Raw genomic sequence first — 12,891 nt, 5'->3', positions numbered from 1 at the left:
CGTTATCTCTCTCTCTCTCTCTCTCTCTCTCTCTCTCTCTCTCACACACACACACACACACACACACACACACACAATGCATTATCAATTACCTGCCCTTCGCCCTACCTAAGGCCACAGGGTGTGTTAACAACAATTAAAGATTAAAACAAGTTCCAAACAACTGACAATCACAAAAATATGGTAGGAATAATGATGATTATATCATCATTATAAAAACAAACATACACTGAATTCGAAATAATAATAACAAAATTGTCCAGTAGCACCTTAGTATTTTTTATTTTGACTGCATCAGACCAACACAGCTACCTATCTGAATCAAGATACATTGAATTGTATTACTAGGCGGTGCATTATTAAACTTAATCTATTTTCGGATAGGTTTTTCCAATATTCCAAAACATGGGACTCTCGCAGCAGAGAGAGGCAGTATTAAAAAAACTCTGCTGCTTCATACATATCATAAATCACGTATCTCATCATCTCTCAAACCTTCCTTCGCTTCATTTTACCTAGTCCTGTCCGTTTAACTATTGTTACAGCAGGACCAGTCTGCTGTCCTCCGTTCCTTCGCTGAAGGTTGTTTTGAGGGAGTCTGCCAGTGAGCGGCTACCTAAGTTTCAGAAGCACGCCACATAACTTCTGCGGCTGCTGAATGTTCGGATTGAATGCTCTTCCCCCCACATCACACGAGAACAGCCTTTTGCTTTTGGAGGGGAGGGGAATGGGCTGCCCTGGAGACAAGATCAGAAGGCTGTTTTGAGGGGAGGGGGTAGCCGAACAGCTGGTGGTTGTGGGATGCGAAAGGGGCCACTTTGCCAGAAGGGGCTGGGCGAGGAAGGGCTTCTCACCTGGCGGAGTGTGTGATGTCGCATGATGCTTTCCTGTTTGCTAACGCTGGACACGCTGGCGGGAGTGGCGGTGGGGGACAACGCTGCCTGCTGCTGCAACCGCTGCTCTATCTCCTGCCGGAGGGAAAAAGAAGAGGCTGGTCATGAGTTGGGCCATGTGGCTGTCATCTGGCGGTACACAGGCCGCCCACCCACCCTGCAAACAACCTGCATTCGGATGACCCTGCCTGCAGTCCAATACCCACGGCCCGGTTTGTGTGCCAGCCACTGAAACTGGCTAGTTTGGTGAGCGCATGAGACGGGGCCTTCCTGCTGGTGGGGCTCTCTTCCAGCTAACACTTGCTCAGTTCCGGCATTCGAGAAGGCCTGAAAAACTTAGCTTTCCACTGCTGGTTTTCCTTGGGAGTGAATCTTGCCGATCTAACCCCGTGCATTCATTTCAGTGGACTGCTGCCTCCCCAAACTACAATTCCCAGTGCCCCAAGGGGTCAGGGTTGAGAAGAGGAAGGGGAAGCTACGACGACTGTTTCAAAGTTGGTTTCCAAAACTCTTTATTCGTGCTGAATAAACGTGCAAGGGGGAAACACTGGCGAAGAATTCAACAGGGACCTTGTAAAGTTGCCTTATAAAGAGTCAGTGGACGATTGGATCCACCTAGCACAGTGTTGCCGACACTGACTAGCTCTCCATGGTTTCAGACAAGGATCTGTGCCCAGCCCTACCTGGGGACGCTGAGGATTGAACCCAGATCTTTCCACGTGCAAAGCAGACGCTCTACCACTGAGCTACAGCCCTTCAAAATGTACGTTGAGCAATGAGGAACATGGGAAGCTGCCTAATACTGAGTTTGCTGAGCTCAGTGTCGCCTGAACTGAGGGAAAGCAACTTGCCAGGGTTTCGTTCAGGAAACCTCCTCTCGGCCCATCGTGGTGGTGCCATTGAGGAATGATCCTGGCACCTTCTAGTTGCAGAGCTCTGACACTGAGCTATGTCTCTTCTTCAGAGGGACAGGAAGCACGCACCTCTTCTAGTTCACCTGGATTGACTGGGCTTCCCTCCCTCCCTCCCTCCCATTGACAGGGCAGCAGGGACCCACCTGCTCTTGCTGCAGAGCTTTGACAAAGGCATTCTTCAGCCGGTTGGTGTGCTCAGCCTTAAGCGCCTTCTTCTGGTTGGAGGTCATGCACTGCTCACACAGGATCTTGCCGTTCTTCTCCTGCTTCCAGTGCGGGGTGAAGTCTGTGCGGCACTGGGCGCAAACAAAGGGCTCCACTCGCAAGAGGGAAGCACAACCTTTGCCTGGGAAAGGGGGGTAGAAGAAGATGCATCACACAAAGGAAGGGGGACCTTTCTCTCAGGAACTGTTCCAGGCCAAGGGGGTGTGGAGAAGACCTCCAGGGTTCAGAATTTCAACGACTTTTAGCACAAGCTAAACATTCGTTTATAATAATAATAAATAATAAATTTTATTTATACCCTGCCCTCCCCAGCCAAGGCCGGGCTCAGGGTGGCTAAGAACCAATAATAAAAAGAAGTTGAATGAATACAACTTCAAAACAAGAATAAAATACAACATTAAAACATTAAAATGCAGCCTCATTTATGCAAAGAAAAAGGGGGGAGGGGGACAAACGCGAGTGAGTGTGGCCCAGTTTGCCTCTATTGTCAGACTAACCCTGGAGCAGAATAATAATGTTTTTGGATTTAAAAAATCTTAAAAGCATACCAATAACTAAAACAGTTTTATCTGTGACAGGACGGCTCCATCAGGTGGACAGCAATAGGCTAGTTCCCCGTGTCCCCTGAATCAGGAGGCATGGGAAACGGGATTTCCAGCTCATTTCCCTCAGACACCCTCTTTCAACCCAGTTGCACCGCCTATTCTGCGGCCCTTGCCCCCGACACTAGCCTTTACCTTGGCTGTCAATGACGCTCTGCACCACCTCCTCCAGCCCCACCATGTAGATGAACTCGCTGTTGGCTGCGCTGGGCAGGAAGTGGAGCAAAGGGGCGGGCGGTTTGGGGGGCGGGATCTCCAGGAGGGTCTTTTCCAGTTGCTTGCGCAAGGCGAGCTTGGCGGCCGCCTGGGAGTTGGCGGCATCGTTGAGCGCGCTGGGGCTGGGCAGAGGCGACGACACCCGGTTCACCGTGCCCGGCTGGATGTGGGAGGCAAGGTTCATGTAGATGGCAGACGACGTGGTGCGCTGGCAGGGGACGGCCGAGCTGGACTGCTGCGGAGGAAAGGCGTAGAAGAGTAGAGGGGACAAGAAAGAAAATGTTAAAGGTGTGCGGCCCTCCAAGGCTTTTCTCTCTGACCTTTGGGACTCTCTCCAGGCCACGCCCCTTCACTAAAGGCCACATCCCCTCACCAGCAGCCCTGATTCACACCCTCCTTGAGTGCTTTTGCCTGTCTGGAATGTGGCCTTCAACTGATCACACAAACTTAATAAATAAATAGCTAAAATAAAAATAAATAAATAGGTAAACAACCCCTGGACAGTTAAGTCCAGTCAAAGGAGACTATGGGGTTGTGGCACTCATCTCGCTTTCAGGCCAAGGGAGTCAGCGTTTGTCCACAGACAGCTTTCTGGGTCATGTGGCCAGCGTGACTAAACCGCTTCTGGTGCAACGGGACACCATAACGGAAAATAGAGAGCATGGAAACACAGTTTACCTGCCCGCCGCAGGGGCACCTATTTATCTACTTGCACTGGTGTGCTTTCAAACTGCTAGGTTGGCAGGAGCTGGGACAGAGCAACGGGAGCGCACTCTGTTGCAGGGATTTGAACCACCGATCTCCTGATTGGCAAGCCCAAGAGGCTCAGTGGTTTAGACCACAGTGCCACCCGTCTCCCTTAATAAATAAATAAAACCTAGCTTATTGTACAAAGGTGATCCACACACCCATTTTATCTCTGGCCCCTCCCGCCGCTGAGGTTACCCATGTGGAAATGCTGTTCTCGGGCTCCACAAAGTCCCACCCCCAAATTTCAAAGTTTCAAACTGCCGCATGGGCAAGGTGGCCGTGTAAGAAGATCAGGCCCACTGGCCCTCCCACCCTTTCCGGGCTGCTTTACTCACTGGCTGGTAGCTGATGGCGGGGCTCATGCTCGGAGTTGTGGTGCGGATGAGGCCCGGTTTCGGAGGGACACGTTGCCCTTGGAGCTGGGCGGGGTTTGGTGCGATGACGCGCTGCGACATAAGCATGTGGGGGAGGGTCGTGTTGGTGGCGGACCGGATGACGCTGTGACCCTGCTCCAAAAAGGAGAAAAGCGTGTGTTTTAGAGAGATGGAGAGCATGGAACAAAGGCGAGATTTGCAACTTCTTCTGCAGTGCAGCAGGTCCATCTACAAAGCACATCCCCATGCCATTCCCAGTAGGACGTACCTGGCACCTGGGGCTCAAAGCAGTTGATCTATACCCAACTGGCAGCCTGAACTTGGGACCTCTTGTCTGCAAAGCATGTGCATCCATCCAAACTACAGCTACTATTCTAGCCCTCATCGGATAACTGGCTGATTTAAATCGGAAGCTGCCTTATCCTGAGTCCATGCAGCTCAGTGTTGTTGACGCTGACGGACAGTAGCTCTTTCTCAGCTTTACTTGGGAGATTCAGGTATACAGCAGCTCCCCCTTTCCTCATAGGGCAGGTACCCTAACCCCCTTATCACCATGCCAGGCCAGGGCCATGAGCCAAAACTCCATTAAAAACCTTTCCCGAAAATGAAAACTGCGCTACTGATTTCCAGTCCTTTGAACTGTGGCATTTTCTACAGGGACAGCCAGAGGCATGGGTGCGCAGGTAGGTCCTCATAAACTGACTTTTGAAGAAAAATAACTTCCCAGGAAAGCTGCCCCTGTGCTGCTCCTGAGCGACTTGGCACGGTTTCCATTCCAGTAAAAAGGGTCATGGCCCTTTCTTCCAACTTGGTGGAGTTTGCACAGAAAAATAAAGGTCAGCACAGCACTGATGGACTTCTGGGAACTGCGACAATGATGCCGGGGGGGGGGGGGATTTCTTGGAAGCAGCTGGACAGACTATGAAGTAGGGGTGGGCAATTGGATCTGGCTGGCAGGCCAGATCCTTTATATCCCCCCACACACCAGTGCCATCAAGTTTGACAGGTGGGAGGAGCCACCCACCTGTCAATCAACAGACTCCCCCAGTACGGTTAGAAATCAAACTGTGCGGGTTCAAAGTTCTTGCAAGATGATACTTTCATTTTAATTCCAATTTGCATCTTATGTTTTTCATCATTTGCAGCCTATAGTATTTTAGATGTATGTATGCTTTTATCCCTTGCATTATATTGTATTTTAAGCAAGCACATGTTTCACTGCTCATGCTTTTATCTCCGGCATGCTCTTAGTGGGTCTGCGAATGCATAATAAAGGATTTGATCTGCTTTGAACAGCACAGGCAAAAGGCTTCCTGGGAACTGCTTTACGAGGGGAGCTGTCGATCCAGAAAAGCTCTGCCTGTACCTCCCTACCTGCTCTAGGGCAGGTGAGCATGTCTAGGCCCAATCAGACTCATGGGATGGAGGTTTGTTGCCCCTGCACTAAACGGAAAAATCTGCTTTGCTGCTCTACGGCATGGTAGGTGAGAGAAGAGGCAGGAACAAATGAGGCACTGCCTCCATTTATAGCCAGGTAAGAGGCGCTCAAGAGATGGGACACAGAAGGGGACACACTGCCATGTTGCAGGCCTCTTACCTGTAATGTTCGGAGGTTTTGGGGCTCAACCCCTTGAGCTCCAGGCCGGGAGGGAAGTTTGGACAGAGCCTGCTGTCCGACATGGGCAGGAGATGGCTGGACAATAGATGCTGCGTTTTGGACAACTGGAGTCTAGAGGAGAGAAAGAAAATAGGGAGACTAGAGTGATTGGGATGCTCTAAAGCTCTCCATCTCTGGAGCAGAGTTTTGTTGGCTCAAAACTGGAGGCAACGTTCGCTTTACGCAAAGATAAAACTTACACTTCTGGAGTAATGGGGAGGTGCACCCACTTTGGAATGGTGGGGGGCAGCCCAGTTAATAGGCCCCTGGAATGCCCTGTCAGTCAGGTCTCAGAGACTGCGGGAGAGCATGCATTGCAGGGACCGGCGATGCCAGTGGAGACGAGTCTGCTTGGGCAAATGGGGCACTGCCCCCCTCCCCAATCTCAGCCAGCCCCCGCCTCACAACAAGCCCAGGGGGTAGTCTTGGTTGTTTCCTCCTCCCCAGTCTCCATTCTACCTTTGTAGAACTCAGCAGGGAGAGGAGGAGGAGGATGGGGAACAAAACTACAATTTGATGGCTCTGTTTGCCACCAGCTCTCTGGTGCCACCTGCTGTTGGGCTCCCTGCCTTCTGCCCTACCAGTCCCCAATGGTCCCTGGCCACTTCTGGGTGATGCCTCTGAGAATCTCCGTATACAGAGAGGGAAATCAGCGTCACACACCCACGGTCTTCTTGCTCCAATGAGCAAAGGGTGACGGACGGATCCAATGCGGCAGCTGACATTTCTAAGGTGCAGTGTTGTGCCCTGGTGGGAAGTCTGGGTGCCCACCCAAGCCTTACCTTTTGCACCACGTTCTCCTTCTGCAGCTGGCTCTGCCGTAGCTTCTTCAGCAGCACCAGCCGGGCCTCCTCCAGCCGCAGCTCGTCCCGCAGCTGCTTGATGAGCTGCTGCCTCTCCTCAATGCCTTTGCCCTGTGGTGAAGGAGGAGAAGGAGGAGGAGGAAGGAAGGTTAAGAGACACTTGCAGTTCGGCTGCCACCCCACACCCATCAAGCAGGACTGCTTGGTCTGGAAGCACCACTCTTCGGCTGTGGCCACCATGGTCACCACAGCTAGGGATGATGGGACTCCAGCTCCCATCAGACCTGGGCAGCATGGCCAATGGTCAGGGATGATGGGATTTGCAGTCCATTTGGAGAATGGACACATCCCCTGTCCTGCCAGGAATTATGCAGCTACAATTCTCAGAGGGGTTTAACAATTAATCCCTCTTCTCAGGAAACTGGGAATTGTAGTTCTTGTTATGGGGAACAAGAGGCCTGCTAATGACTCTCAGCTCAAACTGACCCTCAACAAACTACAGCTCCCAGACTTCTTGCGCCGGGGGAGCCATTTTAAAGTGGTGTCACAGCACTTTAAACCTGTTGCATGAATGTGGCCTGCAAAGACACTTGGCTGTGGTAGCTTCAAAATGAGAAACAAACAGCCATCTGAAGAAGCATTCTGTGTGGCCTGAGAGCCTGCACACACTCTTTCGCAGCTTAAGGATGTGCTCAGTCCCTTGGCCTGAGGAGCCACTTACCTTGAACATTTCCAGATTGGCAGCCTTGAGCCTCTCTTCCATGCGGGAACTGGAACGGGGACTGGAGGCCTCATTATCAGAAAGGACAATGATGTCTGGCGAGGGGGTGAGCCGTCCCCTGTCCTGGTCACTGCTGAATTAAAAAAGAAAAGGATGGGGAATTATGAGAAAGATGCTGAGCTGCACATCTCTCTCTCTCTCTCTCTCTCTCTCTCTCTCTCTCTCTCTCTCTCTCAGTGACCCACAGTATGTAACGCAGGGAAGGGGACCCTTTGGCCCTTCAGACGTTATTAACGCCGAACATCAGCTGGGGCTGATGGGAGTTGGGAGTCTGACAATGCCTGGAAGGCCTCATAAGTTCTCCATCCCTGTTTTAGTTTTTCTGAGTTCAAGAGACATTCCAGCTGGGCAAAAACACTCAAAGAGAGTGAAGCAAGGCACAGAGAAGGGCAATGCACAGGGAGAGGTGTGTGCCTGGGGAAGAGTCCTGAGGGTCACCTTTTGCCCGAGGCTGCCCAACCCTGATGCAGAAAGCCATGGAGACAGCAAACACTGGGGCTCATCTCTACCAAGGACAGATCGTTGGCTCTATAACCTTCTCTTCCATGTCTATTTCCTTACATTTCTCTGCTGCAATCCTTACTGGGATAATCAATTGCATCGGTGGGTGGACTGAAGGTCTGATCAAGAAGGCTGAATTTGAAAACATCTGACAGCGAGAAAGCAACATGGGTATGCTGGCGGTGTGTGCAGCGAATGTGGCCCCGTGACAGGGATCCTTCCTAGCCTTGAGATGCTCTCAGTGGATACGTCAGAGGCACCACACACTCTCTGACGCCGAGAGCTTTCCTGCGCACATCGTGCGGAATCACAACAGGTTCTAAGAATGTTAAGAAGACCCCTGCTGCTGGGATCAGGCCAAAGGGGCTCATCTCGGCCAGTGTCCCACTCTCATAGTGTCCAAGCAGATGCCATGGTGGGAAGCTTGCGGTAAGGACCAAAGTTCAACGGCCACCTTCCCCACCTGTGATTCAGAGGCATATTGGGCTGGTACAGTTCCAGACCGCAGGCCCATGTGAGTTCCACAGTGTTCTATCCTTCCCCATAAGAAAACACAGAAGCCTGTGTTGCATGTAGAAAGCTAGCAAATCAGGGGGGAAAGGCTGAAATCCATTCCTTAGCCATGAATAACAAGAGAAGAACCCTAAGGCTGGATCAGGCAGCCAACCTATTGCCAGCTGAGCCCCATTGATTTTTGGTTGCCCATGATTTCATTGCACTGAAAGAAAACCAGCCTTGCAAACTGTCATTTAACCTGTGGCAAGTCGGTGTTGCCTTCAGGCAATCAGAGCTGTGTGTGCGTGTGTGTGACCAAAAATGGCTCCTTTCTGTCACTCCACATATTGCTAGCCTAGCTGAGTAGGAGAGTGACGCTTGTGGATTTGTTTGAAAGCCAGGCTCTTTCCAGAGGGAAAATTAGCTGCTACTCTTATTCAAACAGGAATAAAAAGTCACATTTTCAAGATCCTGTTTTATATTAAAACTTGGTGCAAGAGGGAGACAAGCCAGTGTGTCCTGAATTCAGGGGTGTTTGCTTGTTAACCCCACCAATTAACTGACAGGAGGTCAACCTCTAATCCTCAATTAACATGTAGTTGGCCAATTAATTTGGTTCAAGCAGGGAATTAGATTTTCTAGGAGATGAACAAGCCAGGCACCACGAATATTTCTGGTCCCTGCGAAGGAGCTGCACAACAAAAAACGGGGGGAGGGAGCAATGAGGAAGACTGATTCTAAGGGGAATGCTCCATGAAAAGCCAGAAAGGGCGTATGGCAAGAAATTTTAAACTAGAGAGACTGCAAAGTAAAGAAAATGGGAGATATGAGAGAAGCCCCAGAGTTTTCACAAGGAAAGAGGATATACCTGAACTCCATACTCATCGCAACCTTGGAAAGATTCTCCCTTTCAGGAAGGGATTTGTAAGCAGGGTCTGGGTCAAACAGTGACCTGGAAGTGGAATCGCTGGGCAACCAGCAGCGGCCGCCACTTCCTGTCACTCGGAGACGGGGCGATGTCATCCAGCAGTAACCAAGCGCTGCTGCCATGCTTTATGACATCACATAGGGCTTTTTTTTGTTGGCAACTAACCCCCCTCCCAAAATCAGCGTTGTAACAGGAAAATTGTCTCTGCCCTTGACTTCGGCTGACCAATGTGCATTGTGTGTAAATTTATGCTATTGGCACAGTTTATTTTGTGCATACGACTAGGGCTTTTGTAAAATTAAGGCTGGGAGGGTGTGTGTGCCTCAAATACTAGAGAGGAACAGTTGAAAGGGAGGAGCAGAACAACTAGGAATGGGGCTAAAGGAGAGATGGAGGGCTGGGCAGAGCGTGCTCGTGAACATGCATATCCCCCCATGCACTAAGCATCAGACACACAGGTGATGTACACATTAGCATACCGAAATGCAGGGAGATCATTGTCTCCTGCCCCCCCCCCATTTCAAGTCACATTTTAACACTGTCATACGCAGCCGGCAGGGGTGCCTTCACCTGATGTGCATTACCTGATTTGTTTCCCTAGGCTTATAACTCCTCCCAAATCTCCTATTAAGTGAAGCTGTCATCTGAGCATGCTCAACAGCTGTCTCAAATGGACACACCTCACAAACTTAACGGTGAGTTACTTTTTCAAATCGGATGGAAGCAGGTTTGAGGGAAAGCACACCGAACAGCAGGATTTCTCAAGAGTACAGGATACATACGGCATGTGGCTCGTGTCATGTGTGCTCGGCTTCAGAAACCAGCAGTGGGAGAGCAGTGGACGAGGAGTAAAGGGCAATGTGCACACGGCCACATATTCCCCTTGTACTAAGCCTTGAAAGCCACAACCTTTCTGTTTTTACATGACTGCAGCATTCCCAAGAGGACTAGGCGCATGTTCCCACTGAAGAGGGAATTCTGAAAAGGTGGAATTCCATGTTATAAGGAACCTCCTGCAATATTCTACCAAATGATACAGGGGCCATACATTTTCAAAACCTCTGCCACCATGAGGCCCAAATGATGCCCTCCATGCTTTTCAAACTTTTCTCTGACACAATGAGGGATGGAAGCCCAAGGGGCTCTAAAGTATGGAAAGAAAATATAAAATTTACAGCATGTACTGCAATAAAAGAAATGGTATGAAAATGGTATATAGATGGTATATTACACCGGTTAAACTAGCGAAAATGTTTAAAACATGTAATAAGTGTTGGAAATGTAAAGAAAAAGAAGGGACATTCTATCATATGTAGTGGGAATGTAAGAAAGTGAAGGGTTTCTGGGAAATGATATATAACGAATTGAAAAAGATGTTGAAATATACATTCGTAAAGAAACCAGAGGCCTTTCTTCTAGGAATTGTAGGAAATGAAATAAATAGAAAGGATTGTAAACTTTTCCAATATGCAGTAACAGCGGCGAGAATATTAATGGCCCAAAAATGGAAACAGGAGGATCTACCGACCCTTGAAGAATGGAGAATGCGACTGATGGACTATGCAAAATTAGATAAATTAACTGGCAAGATCAGATATCAACGAGACCACAAGTTCATCGAGGACTGGGGGAAGTTTACAGAGTATCTGAAAAGTATATGTGATGAGCAAACAACGCTTGCGGGATTTCAAGAAGTTCTCTGAAAGTTTGAGGAGTATTGCAAAAAAGAATATAAGACTGAAAGGGTGTATTAAAAGGCATTATTAAAATTAGGAAATGTGTAACTAAATATTAAATACTAATGATTGGCAGTGAAGCTGATGGAAGTCCAAAAGAGAAATTTTGTGAAATTTTTTTGATATGGCAACATATGTTTTTTTTGTATTAAAATTAATAAAAATTATTACAAAAAAAAGAAAAAAAGAAAAACGCATTATAAGATCACACACTACAACAGTATTCCAAAGGTCAATGTTTTGTTATAATGCTTGATATACATCTTGAAAATAAAGTCTTAAATCTTTCTTTTTTTAAAAAAAAGGAAGCCCGAGGGGCTCTTGTAAGCCTCTGGATGAGAGCTGAACTTCTTAGGATCCTGACAAGAGCAACAGTCCTCGGCTCCAAGGCATTAGCATGCACTGTGCCTCAGGTATGAAACTGCAAGAGGACACCAGTGCACACACAGAGCTGCGTACAGTCAGAAGACGGACACATTAACTTCAAGCACACTGAAGCTCCACGAGCAATGAGACGGATGACGTTTCGGTATAACGGATTGCATCCAGCTAAATCCTACTCTAGACTAGACCCATCAAAATCACGGCCATGATGAACTAGACCATCTAGACCAACGGTCTTACTCTGAGTAGGATTTGGCCTGCTTCAATCCCAATCTGTGTTATAAGCTTTGCCTACTCACTTCCTGCCATGAAATCACTTCGTGGTTTATGAAAACTGTAATCAGGTCCTTAGCCTTTCAGTCATCATTTTTTTGTTGATGCTTTTTTTGGGCGGGGGGGGGGAGGGAACCAACTCCTTGCAATTATTTCTTCCTTTGACAGGGATCTTAGATTTTTCCCTCCCTCTCTCTACAGGAAAGTAGGACTGGTGTGGCCAACGTTGCACAGCTCTCCCCCAGCACAGATGGCTTTATGTCACACTTCAGGAGGGGGGCGGGTGGAACAAAGCGTCAAGCACACTAAACTTTAATCAATCTCAAGCGAGGGAAAATGCCACTCTGAAAGGAGACTGAGTGCCTGAAAAGGCTATTTTCAGAACCCATAGGTTCACACAGATCCCGACCTGCTCTGTAACCCTCAGCCTTTCACAGAAAGCAAAGGATTTGCAAAGGGGTGGGAAAACTGTGGCTCTCTGGAGCACGTTGGACTCCCAGTTCCCATCAGCCCCAGCAGTCAGCATGAGCCAAGGGGTCATCGTGGATGATGGGACTCCAGGCAGACCTGGAGGGCACCATATTGTTGAGTTCAAAAAGCAACCCTCCACTACAACTTCTTCACATGGTGCATAGCTGAGCCATGAACTTGCCCTCACAGAAGACAGTGGTGGCCGCCAACCAGGACGGCTTTAAAAGAGGACTGGACAAATTCACGAAAGAGAAAGCTATCAATGGCTACTACCCACAATGGCTGTGCTCTGTCTCCATGGCCAGAGGCCGCAGTGCTTCTGAATCGCAGTTCCTGGAAAATGCAGGAGGGCTGAGTGCTCTCGTGCTCGGGGTCCTGCCTGGGGGTTTCCCACAGGGATCTGGCTGGCCACTGCAAGAACAGGGCGCTGGACTAGATGGGCCACTGGCCTGATCCTGCAGGGCCCTTCTTATGTTCTTTATCAACGCAACGCCTGTCCTCCTGCTTCTTAACTTCCATCCGCCCTAACCACTGCCCATGCTAGCTGCTGTCGGCCAGAATCTAACAACCTCTGGAAGTGTACAGATTTCCACACCCCTAGTGTAAAGAGACTGCAGAACTTCTCTCCCCACTTCTTTGGGGGCTTGGGGAAAGGTTGCGTATGCAGAAGTGTTGCTCCAGGCATTATTTTACCTAGGGTGGAAAATAAAGACTACCCCACTAACCCCCGATTAGCACAGAGACACAACTCAGCAAGATCCTCTGCGGCGAATCAGTCCCCCTGGGTCTGATCTGTCCAGCTCTTCCAATTCCGCCTGCCTCCTCCTCTTGCCTGATGAGAGGGGTTACGGGTGGATGCCTTTAAAAGAGGATTTGGTAAACTCAAGG

The 12,891-nt window shown here is 49.3% G+C and overlaps 1 protein-coding gene across 13 annotated transcripts in view; it reads right to left on the bottom strand.

The window, feature by feature from the left end:
* GATAD2B (GATA zinc finger domain containing 2B) overlaps positions 1 to 12,891 on the bottom strand; it is a 67,416-nt gene that overhangs the window by 9,126 nt on the left and 45,399 nt on the right. For 5 of the 13 annotated variants that reach the window (XM_083591193.1, XM_083591199.1, XM_083591202.1 and 2 more), the window contains exons 3-9: positions 7,156 to 7,288; positions 6,414 to 6,545; positions 5,572 to 5,703; positions 3,936 to 4,106; positions 2,770 to 3,085; positions 1,951 to 2,153; positions 855 to 968 (exon numbers count right to left, since the gene is read on the bottom strand). In XM_083591193.1, coding sequence (XP_083447319.1) covers positions 855 to 968; positions 1,951 to 2,153; positions 2,770 to 3,085; positions 3,936 to 4,106; positions 5,572 to 5,703; positions 6,414 to 6,545; positions 7,156 to 7,288 — 1,201 coding nt within the window. Of the gene's footprint in view, positions 1 to 854; positions 969 to 1,950; positions 2,154 to 2,769; positions 3,086 to 3,935; positions 4,107 to 5,571; positions 5,704 to 6,413; positions 6,546 to 7,155; positions 7,289 to 9,079; positions 9,277 to 12,891 lie in introns of those variants that run through there. The other 8 variants (XM_083591198.1, XM_083591203.1, XM_083591204.1 and 5 more) reach the window with 5 other exon arrangements.

This window comes from Podarcis filfolensis (genome assembly GCF_964270895.1).
Source record: "Podarcis filfolensis genome assembly, chromosome: 16".
NCBI classification, from domain to species: Eukaryota; Metazoa; Chordata; class Lepidosauria; order Squamata; family Lacertidae; genus Podarcis; species Podarcis filfolensis.
The sequence above is the reverse complement of the archived record's forward strand: the minus strand, read 5'-3'. Positions and strand labels throughout refer to the sequence as shown.